At 50.2% G+C, this 19,365-nt stretch overlaps 1 protein-coding gene across 1 annotated transcript; it reads left to right on the top strand.

Moving 5' to 3' along the window:
- Positions 1 to 21: 21 nt before the first annotated feature.
- Positions 22 to 18,978, top strand: fbxl19 (F-box and leucine rich repeat protein 19). Its single transcript, XM_085156496.1, is given in 12 exon segments — positions 22 to 2,512; positions 5,411 to 5,611; positions 7,690 to 7,833; positions 8,732 to 8,818; positions 8,902 to 9,072; positions 9,232 to 9,264; positions 9,340 to 10,550; positions 13,232 to 13,395; positions 13,721 to 13,882; positions 13,971 to 14,192; positions 14,280 to 14,362; positions 14,364 to 18,978. Coding segments are annotated over 11 exon segments (2,643 nt in total). The 5' UTR covers positions 22 to 2,512; positions 5,411 to 5,425; the 3' UTR covers positions 14,544 to 18,978.
- The last annotated feature ends 387 nt before the right edge of the window (positions 18,979 to 19,365 follow it).

Genomic DNA, 19,365 nt, shown 5'->3' with positions numbered 1-19,365 from the left:
GGGGGGGTTGAGCGCGCGTGTGTGTGTGTGTTGGTCTGAAACACATGAAAGTCCACTGGTGCCAGAAAACAATCGCGAGATGGTCTGGGGGCTGCTGGAAAGAGTGAGGGGGCCACAGGCAGGTAAACCCAGCTTTAAAAACTCTGGGTTCAAGAAAAGTGATGAAAAGCACCTGAACGTGAGTTTGAAGGTGTTTGTGATGAACAGCTGTCTCCTCAGTGAGGGAGGAGAGCGCGCTCAGCACCTGTGCTGGTGTTCCAGTTCAGCCCGGTGCAGATGTGGACGTGTAGGCTTCCTGTCTCAGGACAGGTGCTCCATGCAGTTACCCTCTTCCTTCAGAAGCTGTAGGGGTCATAACCCGAAGCTGTTCAAGGCAGACAGGAATGGAGACGGAAAATGTCCTGAAAGCAGACAAAGTAAAAGCACTCGTTATGCAGAATCACAAGTTATGTTATTGGCTTGTGATTGCTGATCCATGCATGTGTACAGCAGTGTCATGTGGCATGCTGAGACAGACTCTGCAGGACGTTCATCTAAAAGTCAACTTCATGTCTCTGAACTGAGAATCAGCCTCAGGTGAGTCAGTGAGGCTCATGCCGGCTGCGCTCACCTCTGCTGCAGTCTGCAGAAATTCAGCTTGACAAAAATAAAACTTGTTTTTCGTGCAGTCTTCTCGTATTAAATCAGAGTCCCATAACTGTCTGCCTGTAAGTACAGGTGGGGTCTATATGGCAGCACAGGGCGCTGACGGTGGAATTTAAAACATTGACCTTTAACCTTCTGCTGTGAAGACTGGTTTTTGCTGACAGTTTGGATCCAGGTGGATGTGACCAAGAAAGCGCAGGTAGACTAAAAACACTGCAAATAAAAAACAGCAGTGTACTGATTCAGTGTAGTCTGCAGTTATCACAGCGAGGAGTCTCAGCATCCGTGAGTTATGCTTTACTATTATCCACCCCAGACTTCTACAAACTCGAGACCAAATAAACGCAGTCGGGTCAGCTTCAGCAAACATCAGCATAAATCCCGTTTTTATGGCAGGAAACGTCCAGCTGGCCGTCACTCAGTCAGAACACTGTCAGCAGAGCTCGTCGTCACAGACGTGAACCTTCAGGTTTGAGCTGGAGCTGAGATCAAAGATCACTTTCAGCAGAGCCACTGTGCCCTCTGAGGAAATGCTTATACCCAAGTGTCTGAACCCACAGAGGAAAGTCACTCACGTTTACAGAGGAGAACAGTACTCCACACATCACACATCACATGACTTTGTTCATACAGCAGACAGCGACCAAAGTCAAATGTAAAATTATATCAGTAAATAATAAAAACAGAAGACATGCACTGGGAGAAATGACACAGTAAATCAAATCTAATGTAAAGCTGGAACGAAACAAAAACGTGTTTTATGGAATAAAATATTTATAAGACATATTGTGAATAAACCCTGCGGTGAACTCAGGAATCAGCGCTGCTGTGTTTCTTTATAAAAATAAAAATCTCGGTTTTTATGAGCTGTAAAATTATTCACCAGCATGTTTTAGTCGTTGATTGATTTCATTTTTATTGCACCGTGTATGTGCATGTGTTTGCTGCATTTTTTAAATCTTTTTTTTTTTTTTACCTTTAATTTAATTTTCTTCCGGATTCTACTGATCTCTATATTCTATTATATTTCAAATGTCTTGTGTGGGCTAAAAAACATTTTAGCTCAACGCTTTTTTGTGGAGAAGCGGGACAACTACAAGTCCCACAATGCCCTCCGCACTGTGACGTAACACGGAGAGGCGGAGCGTGCATATCGTTTGTGCCTATATTTTATTTAGCGGTTTATTTATTTATTTATTTATTTTATTTTCCGTCTCTGTCCGAGGCTGAAGCAGCGCGCGAGCTCTGCGGTCACCTGCATGATGTCATCAATGCGGGGTTAAACGTGCCGCGAGCCACCGGCCGATTCACGACACTGAACCGAATCACGCGCAGCACCGCAGCCTCGCGCCACACAATAGAGTCGCAGAACAATAGCCGCGCGCGGCGCTGCTTTTCCAGCCTACGACGGCGAACGGGCCTAGTTCGTGCGGAGGAGTATCACCGGGAACGCGTTGAAAGCGCCGCGCTGCGGCGAGAACGGGCCGTTGTGTGTATTTTGGAGCCCCTCGGGAGGAAGAGCCGCGGAGCACGCGGAACGCGCTGCGGGGGGAGAGCGAGGCGGACCGAGTGCAGAGAGAGAGGCGGACAGAGAGGGGAGTGAATGGGCACGACTGCGCCCTCCGCCTCACCGATATCCATCCGTTCTCTACCGACACAGTTAGACCACCGCGGTCCTTCAGGCAGGCCAGCCCGGAGAACCGGAGCCAGCGGCAGCCAGCGGGATGGCATGCGCATGAAGCAGCGGCGGGCGAAGAAACAAGGAAGCGGACGGCTAGCTGCGCTCAGCACGGGCTAACGTGGGCTGATTGTTGGCGGATACCGATTCTAATGAGCGACCCAGGAGCATGCGAGCTGATTCAGAGAGGTGAGCGGGGAAGGGTTCGTGAGGGTCGGGTTTGTTCACCTACACCTGCCCGGCAGCTAGCTGCGGAGCGGGGACAGCGTGAAAGAGGAAGCTGCTGCAGGGGGCGGACGGGCTGCTAGCGTGCTAGCGTGTTAGCACGCCTAACGTTAATGTTTTAGGAGAGGCTGGGGAAGGGAAGGGGGGCTGCCCTCCTACATGTGATATTAGGTAATTAACAGGGCAGACGGTGTGTACAGGTGTGTGGTCGGGGCAGGTATGCCCAGGCTGGCTGTAGGTGACTGTGACGGGATAGCTGCTAGCTGTTAGCGGTTAGTCTCCAAACGGTGCCAGATGCGCATCTTCATTATTATTGCTGTTAGCTGCTGTTAGCTACAGCCAGCCTCTGTTTCCGTCACATGTTTAACTATAAAATCGCGTTTCAGGTGATGTTCTCATACAGGTGTTTCTGTGGGCTCGTGCTGGCCTGGAAGGAGGAAGCTGGTGAAAACGATCCTGGGATGTTAGCTTCACACAGGAAGCAGGATTGCTTCACCCTCTCCGTTTTCATTCTCTAATGTCAGGAATATTATTCCCTTGATTACTGACAGGCACTGTGAGACTACAGCAGCCGCAAGAATACCCAGAAAATACAATAAATATTATAAGTAACGTGAAAGAAACAGAGTGAAGGTTCAGAGCATGCTCAGCAGCCCGTACAACCAAAACACCTGCATTTAAAAACACCTGGATTTGGACCAGATAATGAAGCAGATCCGGTCTGTTAGTGATTTCAGTATGTTCCACCTAACAGGTTTAAATAATAATGCAGAATCTTTAAGCATGTGGCTGCTCTGCAGAGGACTTTTTTTGGAATAACACTGTGTCCCTGTTGGATTTATGCAACTGTAGACCTGCAAAGATGCACTGATGCGGCTTTACACTCTCCCCCTCAAACTCCAGGAAGTTCTTGTCTCACTGGAACAAAATAAAGTGTCTGCAGGTGAGTGCACAGCAGCTCACCTTTGCCTGATGGGAAAGCAGATGCAGCAGATTTATATAAAACGGGTTTTGTCGAGTGCTTTCACTGCTCATACCGAGGCCGCTCACGATCAGCTTTGAGGGGGATTCTAGTGTCTGATTAGAGTCGTTGTGAGGAGCGTGTTCTTGGTCTCGCCGCAGTGAACTTTGAACTCTGACTCCAGAAAGTTTTATAGTTTTTACCAACAAACTGAACAGTTTGAAGTCGAGGATGAAGAGAACATAGCCTGAGACTTCCAGATGTTTACAGCTTATTTGTAACACACGCTCCAGTCCACAGGAAGTGGCCTCGGCACAGCTGACACTGCTCCACGAGTGCGTGCAGCAGACCCTGGACTGATCATCGTTTACACAGACGAAGCTTTTTGAAAGTAATTATCAGCAAATGTGTGTTTTAATGCTCTGCAGCCACTTTTAGTGCGACTGGGTTTAAACAATAAAATATCAAATTAATGTCACTTTAACAAAGTGCAAAGCTGAGAAGTTGTTTTAAAAATAATAAAGGTACAGAGATCAATCGCGTCTGTCCACACAGTGAACCGTTGTTAACATCGACCACATAAGTGATGATTAATTAATCGAGCAGCGCCGTGAGGCTGCTGCGAACAGCATGTCAGCTGCATGTTGGCGTTTTGGTTTTATTCTTACAAAATGTTTTTGTGCCACGTGAGAAAAGGAAAAAACCAACAACAACCAACGGCTCCTTCTGGTTATCGATCAGCTGAACCTGATCAATATATCAGTCAGGAGGAGAGGGAGGCGTGTTCATCAGGTGTAAACGGCGTTAAATTGGCTTCGTAACCTGACGGGCGCCTTCTTACAGAGCAACTGTGATTGGCCGTTGAGGTCTGCCACTTGCTGCCATGTTTCGAGTCAGCTGGAGGTCCAACTCGTGTTTGGGTGGTGAAACTGCAGGGCGGTGCGGGTGGAGCACGCACATGCATAAATGGTGGCTGCGCCGCAGATTCAACACTGAGTGTGAGCTTTGATTTACCCCGTGCTGTGCGAAAGTCTTGAGTCACCCCTCATTAATTTGCCTCCGAGCAGCCAGACCTTGTTGTACCTCCTAAAGTGCTCTTGAGCATCAGTCGCCCAGTTTCTGAAGTTGTTCTGTGGACACTGACTGCTTTTTCACTCCGTTCCTCGTACCTGACCGTTTCCTGTGAAGCACGGTGGAGTTCTGTCCTGGGTTGAGCTCATTTCCAGCCTGAGACACTGCCAGTCCAGGGAACGCACACCTGGATGGGCCTCGTCAGAGCCCGCACCTGCAGCGTGAGGTCATCCTGACAGAGAACACGGGAAACATCCAGAAACTAATAAACATTCAAACACTGAAAACTCAGAGGGTGTTTTAAACCAGTCGTATTCAAATCACCAGTCATTACATGAGTTTCTGGGTCCTTATGATATGAAAAATGTTTTTCCTTTTGTTGAACCTCAGACGAGTTTCTGCTGATTTGATTTTCATTTTGTGAGACGCACATTCTGTTCCAGCCGTTTAAACTTCTTTAACACGTCCGACGAATTCAGTCACTGTGACGTTTCAGGAATAAAACAAAGTGTTTGTTGGGTTTAAAAAAGCGTCTCGATGAGTCCAGATGTTTGATCAGCACATTATTGGTGTGATGATGTCATTAAAAGGCTCTGACAGCACAAACATAGTTCAGAGGTCCAGTTCAGGTGAAGCTAGCAGACAGCCTGTCAAAGAGACCACGCCCCTAATAATGCAAACTTTTAGCCTTAATACGACTGAAACAGGTGAGTTAGAAACAGGTGTTGTGAGGGGTTGATCTACATGCTGTAAACGTTTTTACCTCCACAGGGATCGTCTGCTGCTGTCCCACATGCTCATATCTGTCCTCTCGCTCTCTCTGCTTCCAGCTGACTTGTTCGGTGATGTCGGGCAGTAAGGCGCTGGGCGGGGGGGCCGGCGGGGGGGCGAGGCGCAGGCGGACGCGGTGCCGGCGCTGCCAGGCCTGCATGAGGACGGAGTGCGGCGAGTGTCACTTCTGCAAGGACATGAAGAAGTTTGGCGGGCCCGGCCGCATGAAGCAGTCCTGCCTCCTGAGACAGTGCACGGCGGTGAGACGCACACACAACACGACAGCCGAGACCTAAACATGAACCACACTGGCCTTAAAATGAACTGAGGAAGATTAAAAATACATTACAGATCCTCATTGTTAGACACAGCAGCTTTGCATGATTCGGTTCAGAGTCAGTCTTCTTTGTCTGACCTGCATCCCTCGGAAAGCTCTTACACAGAGCTCCTGTTTAACCCTGACAATGTTTGTGTAATAGTCACAGTGAAGTGGACGTGCTTCTGTCACACGGTCACCGTTGGCTGATGTTCGCTGCGTGGCGTCCAGCAAACACCTGCAGAGAAAGCAGGAACGTGTGCGGCTCGCAGACTGAAGGGTGACCTGTGCTTTTAGCTTTGGATCATCCAGCCCAAACATGTCAGTAACACGTGACCAAACCAGCAGGAGACACGTCAAATCTCGCAGGGCTCGCTCAGCGGTCCTCGCCACCGCTGGCACACCGGCCAGCGAGAAAGCCCCTCCCACAGACTGTCAGATCAGGTTCAGTTCGTCTGCAGGTACGCCTGCGCGGTCGGACCTCAGGCTCTGTACGCTCAGGTACCACTGTGGCTTCGACTGATAAGAATGATTGATGAATATTTTGCCCTTTGACCTCTGAAGCCTTCAGCTGGAGTCAAACGCAGCTCAGCGGTTTGTCAGAAGCATGTGACCGAGCAGACCACGGAGGCGTGTTAGCTGCAGCGTGCATGCATGTTCAGTCTCAGCAGCGCTGCATCATCCAGGAACATTCAGCTCATGAAAATCACGCTGCAGGAACCGTCCACTTATTTATGCTCAGATCTGCAGCCTGAGTAACGGTTAAACAGGTTTCCATGTCAACGCGGTCCTCCATTACACCTGCTGCTGTCCCTGACGGCAAGAACGCGACCCGTGCACAGGTGTGTGTGCTGAAGATGTGCTGTATTCTTCTTTCTGTGTGTCGATTCTTCAAATGGCATCAGCCAAGAGCCCAGCGGGCGACGATGCTGGGTTTCCGTGGCAACCAGTGATGGTTGCTGGCACTGTGAGTGAGAGCGAGTTGGCTTTGATCCATTGCCATTTCACAGAGATGCTTAAAACACACACACAGTGAGACGGTCTACGGCTCACATCGATGGAGATTTATTTATCTGTTGTTGGAGCTTTGTGTGGAGGAGGCTGCAGGTTAGGATGATGCTCCCTCAGCAGGAGCAGCGACGCCCCCTGGTGTCTGCTGAGAGGATGAGCAGCAGCTGCAGCTGTTCTGAGTGCTGCTGCCTCACTGAGGTCGAGCAGTGACCTGGCGACCTGCAGCTCTTCGCCTCTTTAAGTCATCGCGAGCAGGTTTGGGTCTGAGCGGGTGTTGGGGGGTCGACCACCCTCAGTGGGTTCGATGTGTGAATCGTTCTCCTGGTGTTTCTGACCATCACACAAAAAACATCTGTCGTTTCTGAGGACATGAAACACAAAAATAAAATCATGCGTCTGTGCTGTTGACCTTTTGGTGACCTGCTCGACTTTTAAAAGTTTGCATGATCATGTTTTTAAAAAAGCAAAATGCGATGCAGCCGAGGGTCACTGCTCGACCGACGAGGTGAGATTGTAGAAACACACTCGGCTTCTGTTTGGATGAAAACAGGCTACAGACCCAAACGCAGCAGAGCTCCACGATTCTCGGATCAATAACCGCACAGTGTTGGAGGCCAGAGCGGCCAGACGAACGCCCCGAGGGGGACGGCCCACCTGCAGGATGTGCAGGAGAAGAACTCGATCGATCAATCAGATCCTGACTGAGCCCTGAGCAGGTCAGGAGGGTCACAGGAAGGAGTCTGCCCCTCACCTGTGGGCCTGATCGACCTGCTCTGAGATCCAGATGTTTCTCTGAGAGATGTTCAGATTAGGAAGCAGGAGCAGACATTAGCGCTCTAAAGGTTTCAGCTTTGTGTGGTTCATTCAGGTACTCGCCTCCCACAACATCTGCATCCACGTCTTCAACTGTCAGCACGTTTCTGTTTTTACCCCCCTGTGCACGTCTCACCCGTCTGTCTCACCCGTCTGTCTCACCCGTCTGTCTCACCCGTCTGTCTCACCCGTCTGTAGCCGGTGTTGCCTCACACAGCCGTGTGCTTTGTGTGTGGAGAGGCGGGGAAGGAGGACACGGTGGACTCAGAGGACGAGAAGTTCAGCCTCTCGCTGATGGAGTGCACCATCTGCAACGAGATCATCCACCCCAGCTGCCTCAAGGTCAGTTTGCCTGGAAAGGGCTTTTATTTTGAAATGCCGGTTTGTTTCCTGTGAATGAAAGTTTAATGATGCTGAGGAAAAACTGGGTCGATGCAGCAGAGCTCAGAGCTGTGAACGAGGACGGAGATCTGTGCTCGTCACAGAGACGGACTCGGATCCAGATGTTTGGGACTCGGGCTGCACGTCGGCGTGCAGACACTCAGCATGCTGCTGGCGTGCAGACACGGGGCTTCATTCTGGCTTCTTACTGTCCTGCAAACAAAAACCTGGAAACGATCGCTCCTCATTTTATCTTCTGGTTTCACTCGGCTCGCCCTCTGTGGCTGCTGTGCAGGCCTGAGATTGATGGCCTTTCATCTGTGCGCGGCAGCATTAATCCACACGAACAAACCAAACAGAGGCGCTCCTCCTCAGTGAGCTGCTGTCACTTCCTGACTCAGAGCGAGTCCACTGAAAGCAGCAGTGACTCAGCAACGTTTAATCTGTGTAACCTTGTAAGTGTTCAGCAGCTGCACGCTGGTCACATGATCAGGTTAAATACATTCAAATAGCAAGCTAACGTTCCCGGGCTCGATCAGGACGTGAGTAACGTGGCGCTCATAAAGGTGCCTGTAACAATTCCAAAAACTCCTTAAATGATAAATAATCTGTCAGAGCCAAGTTTGTCCAGCAGCAGCCACCGTAGCTCTGATCTGGAACTGGGAGAAGAAAACAGACCTCAGCTGTCTGAGTCGGCTGACGTGGTGAAAATTAGTCGCTGTAACAAACTGAGGATATTTCCTCGCGGCGGCTCCATCGCATGACCCGCAGTCGAGCTGCTAGCATCTCCTCCTCTGCAGCCACTCGCTGCTCGTCCTGATGTTTCCAGATGTGCTGATGTGCTGCCTTTTGTCCTCAGATGGGCAAAGCTGAAGGAATCATCAACGACGAGATCCCGAACTGCTGGGAGTGTCCGAAGTGCCACAAGGAGGGCAAAACCAGTAAGGTGAGAGTGGGACCAGTACGGGGGGCCGGTCCGGGGCAGCAGTGCGCTCGGATAGGCTGAACCCTGCTTCTGTTTGTGTGCAGGACCAAGCGGACGGCTCGGGCAAACGCAGGCTGGATAATGGCGAGGTGGGCCGGTGGAAGCTCACCGATGACCCGCCTCCTAAAAAGAAAGCCCCGCCCACCTCAGAGGAGGGTGGGCACAAGAGGAAGAAGGAGAAGGAGCTGCCTGCGGACAGCGGGCCCAAGAAGAAGGTGACCTCAGATTGAACGAGTTGATTATAGATTATTGATCTGAGGCGTTTAACGTGCTCAGATTTAAGACTGGAGGCGGAGCCAGAGCACAGCTGCCTCTCCAATCTGCTGTTAATGACACTAATGATGTAATCAATCTGCTTCCTGTTTGTTCCTCAGATGAAAGGAGGCCACGAGAAGCGCCTGAAGAAGGTAAGACGCCGCTAACCACGTGATGTCCTCGGTTACCGCCCACTTTCTCTGACGCGTCGTCTTTTCTCTCACCAGAAACCCAAACAGGAGGCGGCGGAGTCCAATGGCCCCTCCTCCTCTGGGGGCGGAGCCTCAGGGGGGCAGGGTTCCTCCACGTCATCTTCCTCGCAGCCCGGAGGAGGCGGCGGTGTGGGCGGGACGTCGAGCGCCGACCAGCGTTCCCATCACAGAGAGAAACTGGAACGATTCAAGAGGATGTGCATGCTGGAGCGCCGGCCCTCCTCCTCCTCGTCCTCGTCCTCCAGCTCAGAGTCCGACTCGGAGTCCGACTCCGACGACTCCCTGAGGGGGGAGCAGGGGAGAGTGTCTTCCCCGTCCTCGTCCTCGCCGGCTCCACCCCCTCCCGTCGTCTACAGCAACAGCAGCGGCAGTCGGGCGGAGCGGGAGAGAAGGGAGAGGGAGCGGCGTCTGGCCGAGCTCGGCTTCAGTGCCAGCGAGGAGTCGGAGGGCGAGGGAGGGAGGGGCGAGGAGGACGAGCGGGAGGACGAGCAGGCGGGGGGAGACAAGTCCCGTCGGAGAGGGGAGGCGGGGCTGTCTCAGAGGGGACGCAAAGGTGGGCTGATGGATGGAGAGGATGACGACACGCCCACTTTGGACAGGACCAGGAAAAACTCCGCCTCCCTGCCCCCGCCCTCGCCGCTGTCCTCCAGTCAGATGGCTCCATCCTCGCAGCACGACGGCTTCACAGGGAAGCAGCGCAGCAACGGGCAGGAGGCGCGCAACGGACGGACACGTGGAGGCACGGGGGGAGGAGGGGGCGGGGAGAAGGAGAACGCCAGCGGAGCTCTGACCAATCACAGACACGGAGCGGGTGGGACCAAAGGTAGCGGCAACCGTGGCAACAAGATCCGAAACAACAAGAACCAGACGTCTAGAAACAGCTCCTCCTCCTCCTCAATCCCCACCTCCAACGGCGGGGGGGGCGGGGCCAGCGGACTCATGATGTCAGCCATGGCGGCGTCCCCCTGCTCGCAGCCGTCCCGCCTCGGCCCTCGCTCTCAGATGATGAAGCGCAGCCCGCCGGCCGTACCCTCGCCTCCCCGCCCCGTGCAGATGGAGAGGCACCTGGTGCGTCCCCCGCCGGCGTGCCCCGAGCCCAGCTGCCTGCCGCTGGACTCTGGCACCGCCCACATCATGACACGGGACGTGTGGCTGCGAGTCTTCACCTTCCTGAGTCACAGAGAGCTCTGCGTCTGCATGAGGGTCTGCCGCACCTGGAGCCGCTGGTCAGTCGCTGTGAGGTCACGGGTGCGAGGGGGCGGGGTCTCGTACGCTGGCCCATCAGAGCCGAGCACGCCCCTTCTGCTGATTGGTTTAAAACTTTATTATTGGCTGGTTTTAATAATTATGAGGCTTTCTGCAGGTCCTCAAAGAGTCAAAGTAATAAAAAACAAAATAAACGCTGTGAGAATAAAAGCGTCACAAAACCGCCAAAACGACAGCGTGTTAGCCGCAGACCCAGCAGGAGGTGTGTCGGCGCCTCGACCTCCTTCGTGTCGCATACTCACGATGTCATGGGACCCTCGGTTGCTATGACGACAGCCACAACACATTAGGTGGTACTCGATAGGGGGCGGGTTTTAATGATCAATTCATCGATTAAAGTCAATTCTGGCTTTGATAACGTGAAATCGATTCATTAAAATCCTGAATCGATTTTTTTATATAAATTTATTTTTGCCCGAAACGTCAGAATCTCAGTTTCAACAACCACCAAACATTTAAAACAGTAACTGAGCAGGAACAGGATTCTGCACAGAGACGTGAACACAAAGACCTGCCGACGCATCAGGATCAGTGAGATGTGACTTTCTCACCGACGGCACGGACACGGTCGGGGCTGAACGCCGACAGCTCGCTGATCCTGATGTTTCGGCGGGTCGAGCTTTGTGTTCACGTCCTTTTTGCTCTGATTCTGAAGCTGTTAGTTTATCTCTCCAAACAATATTGACCGAACCAGCAAAAGAAGATCCAAACTACGCTTCATCGTCATGAATTCACTCTGACTTTTGATGTTTTGCTTCAACCACGACAAAATCACACTTCATGCACAGCTCTCTCTCTCTCTCTCTCTCTCACTCTCGTGCTCTCTCTCTCTCTCATCTCGCCCTCTCCTCTCTCTCTCTCTCGCCCTCTCTCTCGCCCTCTCTCTCTCGCCCTCTCTCTCCTCCGCTCTCTCTTTCTCTCGCCCTCTCTCCTCGCCCTCCTCTCTCGCCCTCTCTCTCAGGACCCTCTCTCTGTCTCTCTCTGTCTCTCTTGCCCTCTCTCTTCGCCCTCTCTCTCTCGCCCTCTCTCTCTCTCGCCCTCTCTCTCTCTCGCCCTCTCTCTCGCCCTCTCTCCCTCTCCTCTCTCTCTCTCTCACCCTCTCTCCCTCCCTCTCTCTCTCTCGCCCTCTCTCTCGCCCTCTCTCTCCCTCCTCTCTCTCTCTCTCGCCCTCTCTCTCTCTCTCGCCCTCTCTCTCTCTCTCTCGCCCTCTCTCTCGCCCTCTCTCTCTCTCTCTCGCCCTCTCTCTCGCCCTCTCTCTCTCTCGCCCTCTCTCTCGCCCTCTCTCTCTCGCCCTCTCTCTCTCGCCCTCTCTCTCTCGCCCTCTCTCTCTCGCCCTCTCTCTCGCCCCGCTCTTTCTCTCGCCCGCTCTCTCTCTCTCTCTCTCTCTCGCCCTCTCTCTCTCGCCCTCTCTCTCTCGCCCTCTCTCTCTCGCCCTCTCTCTCGCTCTGTCTCTCTCGCCCTCTCTCTCTCGCCCTCTCTCTCCCTCCCTCTCTCTCTCGCCCTCTCTCGCCCTCTCTCGCCCTCTCTCTCTCTCTCTCGCCCTCTCTCTCTCTGTCTCTCTCGCCCTCTCTCGCCCTCTCTCGCCCTCTCTCGCCCTCTCTCTCTCTCTCGCCCTCTCTCTCGCCCCTCTCTCTCTCTCTCTCCCGCCCTCTCTCCCGCCCTCTCTCTCGCCCTCTCTCTCGCCCTCTCTCTCTCTCTCTCGCCCTCTCTCTCGCCCTCTCTCTCTCTCTCTCGCCCTCTCTCTCGCCCTCTCTCTCGCCCTCTCTCTCTCTGTCTAAAAATCTGTTTTCTTCATTATTCGCTTGCTTGTTACGCACAACTCTACCGTTGTTTACAGCCTGTCGAACTGTTTTTTCCTTTTACTTAGAAAACCTAATTTCTGCTGTTCAACACTGAACAAATTTAAACTTTTTAAAATTATGCAAAATGCAAAACGCTGTGTCTGTAATAAAACCGCTGTAACTTCAGAGGTGATGTTCATGTGCTGATTAATGGTTTTCTTTCGTTTTTGACTGCAGAATATTTTTATAAAATCCAGGAAAATCTCCTTCATGTTTTTCGGTTTTATCTTCAGCTGCTTTGACACAAAGGCCTCTGCTGTGACGCTCACACCTTTGAGTCTGGAAAGTGTCAGCTTCCTTTTTACAGATACAAAAATATGTAAATGTACTGATCTGAATTATAATATTTCTGACTGTCAAAATGTCCCAGATTCGAATTGAATTGAATCGGAATCGAATCGATCCTATAAATCAGTGAGATACCAGCCCTAGTACTCGAGTAGGGGGGCTACAGTTGCACTTTTACGAGACAAAAGTGGACTCGCTTCGATCAGAGCTGGAGAACGACGGTCTGTCCGAGTTCATCCTGTCTGGGTTGGTTTTCCAGGTCGACGCGTCCCGCTGTAGACGTGTGCTTCTGCGCCGTATCTTACGCCATAAACGGAGTTTTAATCCCACGCTGCAACCTAACCTGACGCGAGCCTCGCGGGTAACTACACGTTGGGTCGACATATACCGCCGTATCTCGAGTGGCGTGGAAGGTTGCGGTGCGGGGACGAGTTTCCTGACTTTCCTTCAGTGTAGCCCCGCCGTCGTCAGCCCTGCGCACTAACGCTGTGGTCTCCCCCCCCCCCCCCCAGGTGCTGCGACAAGAGGCTGTGGACTCAGATCGACCTGAGCCGGCAGCGCTCCATCACCCCCCCCATGCTGAGCGGCATCATCCGCCGGCAGCCCGTCTCCCTCAACCTGGGCTACACCAACATCTCCAAGAAACAGCTGATGTGGCTCATCAACCGCCTGCAAGGTGACGGTGCACCTCCACCCGCTGCACACACACATTACCCCCACTCACGAAGACCGAAGCGCGAGGGGAACTTGTTCTGACCATCTGACCGAATCACCTTCGTATTCATGCGCTCAGCTGTAGGTCGGCAAATAGAGCCGAAGGCTTGTTTTCAAGGCCTCGCACAGGTGTAGCTCACCTGCCCTGTTATAAGTTGTAAGGTTTATTGGCCAAACCAGGTCACATGATACTCTTGAAACTGGAGCCGCTTCCCTCCTTCCTGTGAGGCGGCGAGTGGCTCCGCCTCTCACCTGCGAGGCTCACCTGTGTCTTCTGTCCCGCTCAGGTCTGCTGGAGCTGAATGTGTCGGGCTGCCCGTGGGCGGCGGTCTCCGCTCTGTGTCAGGCCGTGTGCCCCTGCCTGAAGCTGCTGGACCTCAGCAGAGTCGAGGACCTCAAAGACTCTCACCTGAGAGAGCTGCTGGCGCCCCCACCTGACACCAGGACAGGTGAGGCACCCACGTCGGAACACCTCCGCCTGCACAAAGGCTCTGAGGTTATCACGTGTTTGATTCTCTGCTCTGATTGGGCCTGCAGCCCACGGGGAAACCAGAGCGGGGCGTTTCCAGAATGTGACAGAGCTGCGTTTGGCGGGTTTGGACCTGACGGACGCGTCGTCCCGCCTACTGATGCGCTACGTTCCTCACCTGGCCAAGTTGGACCTGAGCCACTGCGGGAACATCACCGACCAGACGGTGCACACGCTCACCTCCCACATCTCCCCCCTGAGAGAGAGCCTCACCCACATCAACCTGGCAGGTAAAAGCCTCGCCGTTGTGCTGCTCCGCCTGTGCCGTTGCTCCGCCTGTGCCGCTGCTCCGCCTCACCTGTCTGTGTGTTTTCTAGGTTGTGTTAAGGTGACGGAGCAGTCCATCCCGCTGCTGCGCCGCTGCACCTCCCTGCAGACGGTCGACCTGCGCTCCTGCTCGGCTCCTCTCCTCTGAGACCAGGACAGCTGCTCTCCATTCCCCTTCCAATGCCACCACCTCCTCCTCCTCGTCTTCTTCCTCTGCTACCACCACCGCCAGTGTCGCCGCTACATCCTCCTCCACGCCTGCCGCCTCCTCCTCCTGTCCTCCTGAAGACAGAACGCTGCTAAAGAACAGCTAAAGTCCGCCTTCATGTCATGTGACACTCGCGTCCAGGTGGCCCGTGAGCCTCGCTCCTCGTTACACTACAGACAGTGAGGAGGAGAGGGGAGCCGCTCTCCTGACACTGGAAGAGGAGGAGGACGTATTTGTGTGGAAAAAGTTGTTGTTATAGTTAAATAGAAACCCTGAGCATGTATATATTTGTTCTCTGTATAATTTGGGTGTGTGTATATATCTGCTAGGTTTACTGTAAATGACCCCTGACCTTTGAACCATCATCCCACACCTCCTTAAACTCCCCCATCTCCTTCCTTCCGTCCTTCCACCTGCGACCGATCATCACGCCGGTCAGCCGCTCGTCGAGCGAACTCGTCGGGCGAACTCGCCGCGCTCCGTCTGTGCAGGTCAAGCTTTCCCTCTGCTTCCTGTCTCACAGCATCGCCGCCTTTATTTTCTCGTTTCCCGCCTGAAGCGTCACTGACCTCACACTACACTTTTCATGTCCTCTGCACAGACCACAAATCCATCGACCGTCAAAGTTCATTCAGACCGACCTTCACTGAACTGGTTTATTACACGTGACGAACTCGCCACATTTCAGACGCTCGTGCTGCTGAGCGACTCAAATTCAGGCAGAAACCATCAATCGACTGTTTCTGGCGCCTCTTGTGGTTTCTCTCTCCAAAAGTTTGCCGTGATTTGAGTAAAGACTTAAACATGCTCACAGCAGCTCATCGCTGATTTAGTTTCGTTTCTTCTATTTGACCTCTGACCTCACCGATGACTCCCCTGTAAATACAAACAGCTGAGTGCGTATGAATCGATTAATTGCTCAAAAGATCAGAAAGAGTTTGTCAGTGGAAAAACTTTAGTTTGGTTTGGTCCAACACACCGTCCACGACTCCGACGTTGGCTGTACCGTCACCGTGACCGACCGACATCGGGAAGGAACCAGAGGGAAAATAGCGAGGGATGGATTCCTGCTGACGCTCGTATTGGGTCGTTCACGTAGGCGAACCTCGAGTGTCGTTTTCGTAACACTGATTTCTGCTGCTCTGCAGCTTCAGGCGGCACAGTTTTCTTTTAACGAGACCATGATGAATGTACTACAAACACCACGATGGAGCCGACGTCCGTGTTCGCTGGGCTCAGTCTGAGCAGGCTGTGACAGACCAAAACACCGTCCGCACCACCTGACTGACTCGATTTCAGACTAAGATCGTGCTGTCAGAGTCCCACCACCGGCCGAAACATTGGCGCCAACTTCCTGTTACGCCCCGGCAGGTCCTCCAAGTTCCTAAACCGTGACGAAATCTTCTGCAGTCAAAACGGAGGCGTGGCTTTCCTTAGCGCGCAGGCGACCTCCGTCAGCTGACGACACAAGGACAACCGTGTCTTAGCTGCTTTAAACCGACGCGGTCCACAGGGGGCCGTCCTTCAGCTCCAAATATTTGATGTTCCTCTCCAAGACTCATCTTAGGTCAACGTGTGGAAGAACGTGGTGGAAATGAGTTTTGAAGGTGAAGCAGGGATCAGTGATTTAAAAAACCTCTCTGTAGCTCCGCCCGCTCGATCAGTCGCTGAGACTGGTGGGAGGCGGAGCAAGGCTAGTGGTCTCCCCGCGCTTCCGGTGTTCGTGCCGAGCGAGGCTGCAAACTTCACATGTGGTACTATTAAAGGAGTCTTTGTTTCCTGTATCGCAGATGAGCTTTGGCCATGTGTGGGTTGTTCAGGTGTTCCTCCCTCTGAGCGTGATCAGACTGGTCACACTGTTTGAAACTGAGCCTCAATCATCCCCCTTTGATTTTACACCCTGTGTCCATCACCTTCGATCAGCTTCCTCTGATCAATCATCAGTTTTCTCAGGAGTATTTGTTGTCTTTGATTTTCTGTTTTCTATTTATTTTGTGCCACAGCAGCGCTTCCATCTGCTCCGATCGGAGACATTCCTGTTTTTGGCTGCTCGCGCTCCATTTGATCAGCTTCCTGTCGTTGCATCGTTCAGATTACTTTGAGAAATACGAATCTGTTTGCTGAAGAAACCTATTTCTGCCAGGAAAGAAAAACATGGATGAACAGTCCAAAATTGAGTTTGCAGAAGCACGTCTGGACTTGTTTTATAAATCGTGTGTGTGTGTGTGTGTGTGTGTGTGTGTGTGAGAGAGTGTGAGATCTTGCTTTTGTTTTAAGAATCTTAATTTAGCATAGACTTATTTTATCATATCCCTAATTTTTCTTGTGATCTGCCATCAGTTGATCTTGTTTCTTGTCGTGTTCTTGACTCGTCTCAGGTTATTTCTTAATTTTAGTCACTCTGTAGTTGCGACTGAGAAAATCAAGATGATGACTTTGGGTCTTAAGTTGTTTCATTCATGAAGCGTTTGTTTTCTTGGCTTAAATGGGTTTCGGTTGTTTCTTGTGGGCGTCAGTTATGAAAAAGCATTCAGTTGTATTTGACTCAAAGGTTTTTGTTTGTTTTTCCCGTGTTTCCATGGATAAAAGCAGGGAATTTCAATTATAAAGTCGCACAGATGTTTCATAAATCACGTCCAGATACTCAGCTGTAAATGTTGGGTTTATTTTTCTTAATGTATGTGAACTGCCTGAGTTTCCTCTGGGTGGAGGGTGGTGTTAAAAATGGTTTTTTTTTATTTTATAATGTTTGTATTTTAAGATGTACACGTCTGCGACACATCAAATGGTCGATCAAGATCACAGCGGTTTAATGACTAAAACTTACTTTTCAGGGTAGACTAGAGTAAATGGATTGCCTTGAACCAGCTGGCAAGTTGGTTAGCTGCAGTCAGTGCTGCTTTACCTCCGCTGCTCAAATATCACTCAAACTATTCAAACTAGTGGACAACAACGTCAAATTAGTGAAAACGTCCTCTAGCTAGCCCGCATTAGCGACAGTACCCTTTTTAATTTAGGGATTTATTGTTGTTAGTCAGCTAACACGCTAACACTAGCTCTTTAAGGATAAAAATAAAAACTAAAGAATAATTGAGTAAATTGCATGGAGCAAAATAGCTAATAATATAATGTTGGTACTTACATGAGAATCTAGGCAGGAATATTAAAAACTGAGGGCGGGAAATAATTTGTCAACTTAATTTATAACCGCTAAAGATAACAGAATTAGTTTTAGCTAGCTAAATTATTACAGTATAAACTTAAAAAAAAAACATACTTTTTAAGGGAGAATTTTATTTATCAATAAGCTAACAAGCTAATTCTGTTTAATTTTAGCTTTGAAACTTGTCAGGAAAATTCCAAAATAAGCAGGAAAAGGGTCGGATTTATCAGGCTAGCTGAAGGTAACTGCTAACGCTGTAGAGGTTTATGGTTGGCTGGCTAAGAACACCTGATACTGTTAAAGTTTAAAAAAAGAAAATGAGCGGGAAAACGACTACATTCTTTAGGCTAGCTCAGACGACCTAAAAACCCAGAGGTTTAGCTAACATTGATTCAGAACTTGGTCAGAAAAATAAACATGGAGGAAAAAATTAAACAGGTCTACAAGTTTAGTTTTTTTTTTTTTTTTTTTGTTTTTTTTTTTACATGATTACATTCTCAAGCTAATTGGTGTTAGCTTGTTGGTTTAGAATAAAGTGTTCATATACTTCTGGGGACATGATCATAACTGTTTACTGTCTGCTATTAGTCATTTTCTGCTGTTTGTTTTAAATATGTTAACCGTTGCCCGTGTTCAATTCTTAGGGGAAAAAATGCAGCGTCAGCACCTTCTGTTAGTTGGTATGAGTGAATATTGCAGCGCTGCAGCCGAGGTATCGCAGTGTTTCCTGCAGCAGTGCGTTGACTGCTACCGGCTGTGAAATAAAAGTATTATGGGTAAATTTGAAATCGCCTGTGACGCCTTGTTGTGCCATAAACGCATCAGATCAACTGTCAGCATGTGAATGGGTCATTTTTTTTAATCTCTTATTTTTTTCTATTTGTTGAGTTGTTTTCTTTTGTTTTTTTGTTTTTCCGTGGGGGTGGTGTGCTCTCTGCCGCTTCAGCTAGCAACAAATGAGGAGGTCAAATGTGATTGGACGATAATTGCTAAGTAATGAAAACTGTTTTCCAGTCGGACACCTGCGCTCTCCTCGGGATCTTAGTAAAAACTGAATCATGTGGTGTTTGATATCTTTTTCTTTTTTTCTTTTTTTTTTAAAAGATGCACTGGATCATCATCTTCATCCTCACCTTTTGCCAAATGTAGTTTTTGTTGTGAAAAGGGGCATTTTTATCCTGTTTTCCCTCTGTTGGGTTCTTTTTATACTTTGTCCATGACTCTTCCATTGTGTTGATGTTTAAAAAACAAAAGGAAAAAAAAAAGAGGAAGATGTTGGAACAAACGGTAAATAGACACAAAAGACCAACTCAAGGCAGCTACGTATGAGTGGACTACTGTAAAATGACTAATAAAGAAGCAATGGGTTTGTTTTTCAGCTGCGTGTCTTTATTCAGACAGACCTGCGTCACTTCACCTGCGCTCACCTGGCCGTGACCTCTCCTCTAATTATATATTTAAAACATCTAATTATGAAGCACTTTACTCAAAGTCCTAAAACTGATCAACACGGAGTCAGACACACAATCATAAATGTGTCAATATGAATGTCTGCAGCTGTTTTTAGTAAAAACCTCTGAAAGTCGAGGAGTGACACCCAGCCTCTCTCTCATATATATATATATATATAGTATATATATATATATATATATATATATATATATATACATATATATATATATATATATATATATATATATATATATAATATTGATATACTATAATATATATATAAATTTTAAAAGTGCAGAACATCTTAAATATT

The sequence above is a fragment of the Neolamprologus multifasciatus genome, chromosome 4 (assembly GCF_963576455.1).
Source record: "Neolamprologus multifasciatus chromosome 4, fNeoMul1.2, whole genome shotgun sequence".
NCBI lineage: Eukaryota > Metazoa > Chordata > Actinopteri > Cichliformes > Cichlidae > Neolamprologus > Neolamprologus multifasciatus.
The sequence above is the reverse complement of the archived record's forward strand: the minus strand, read 5'-3'. Positions and strand labels throughout refer to the sequence as shown.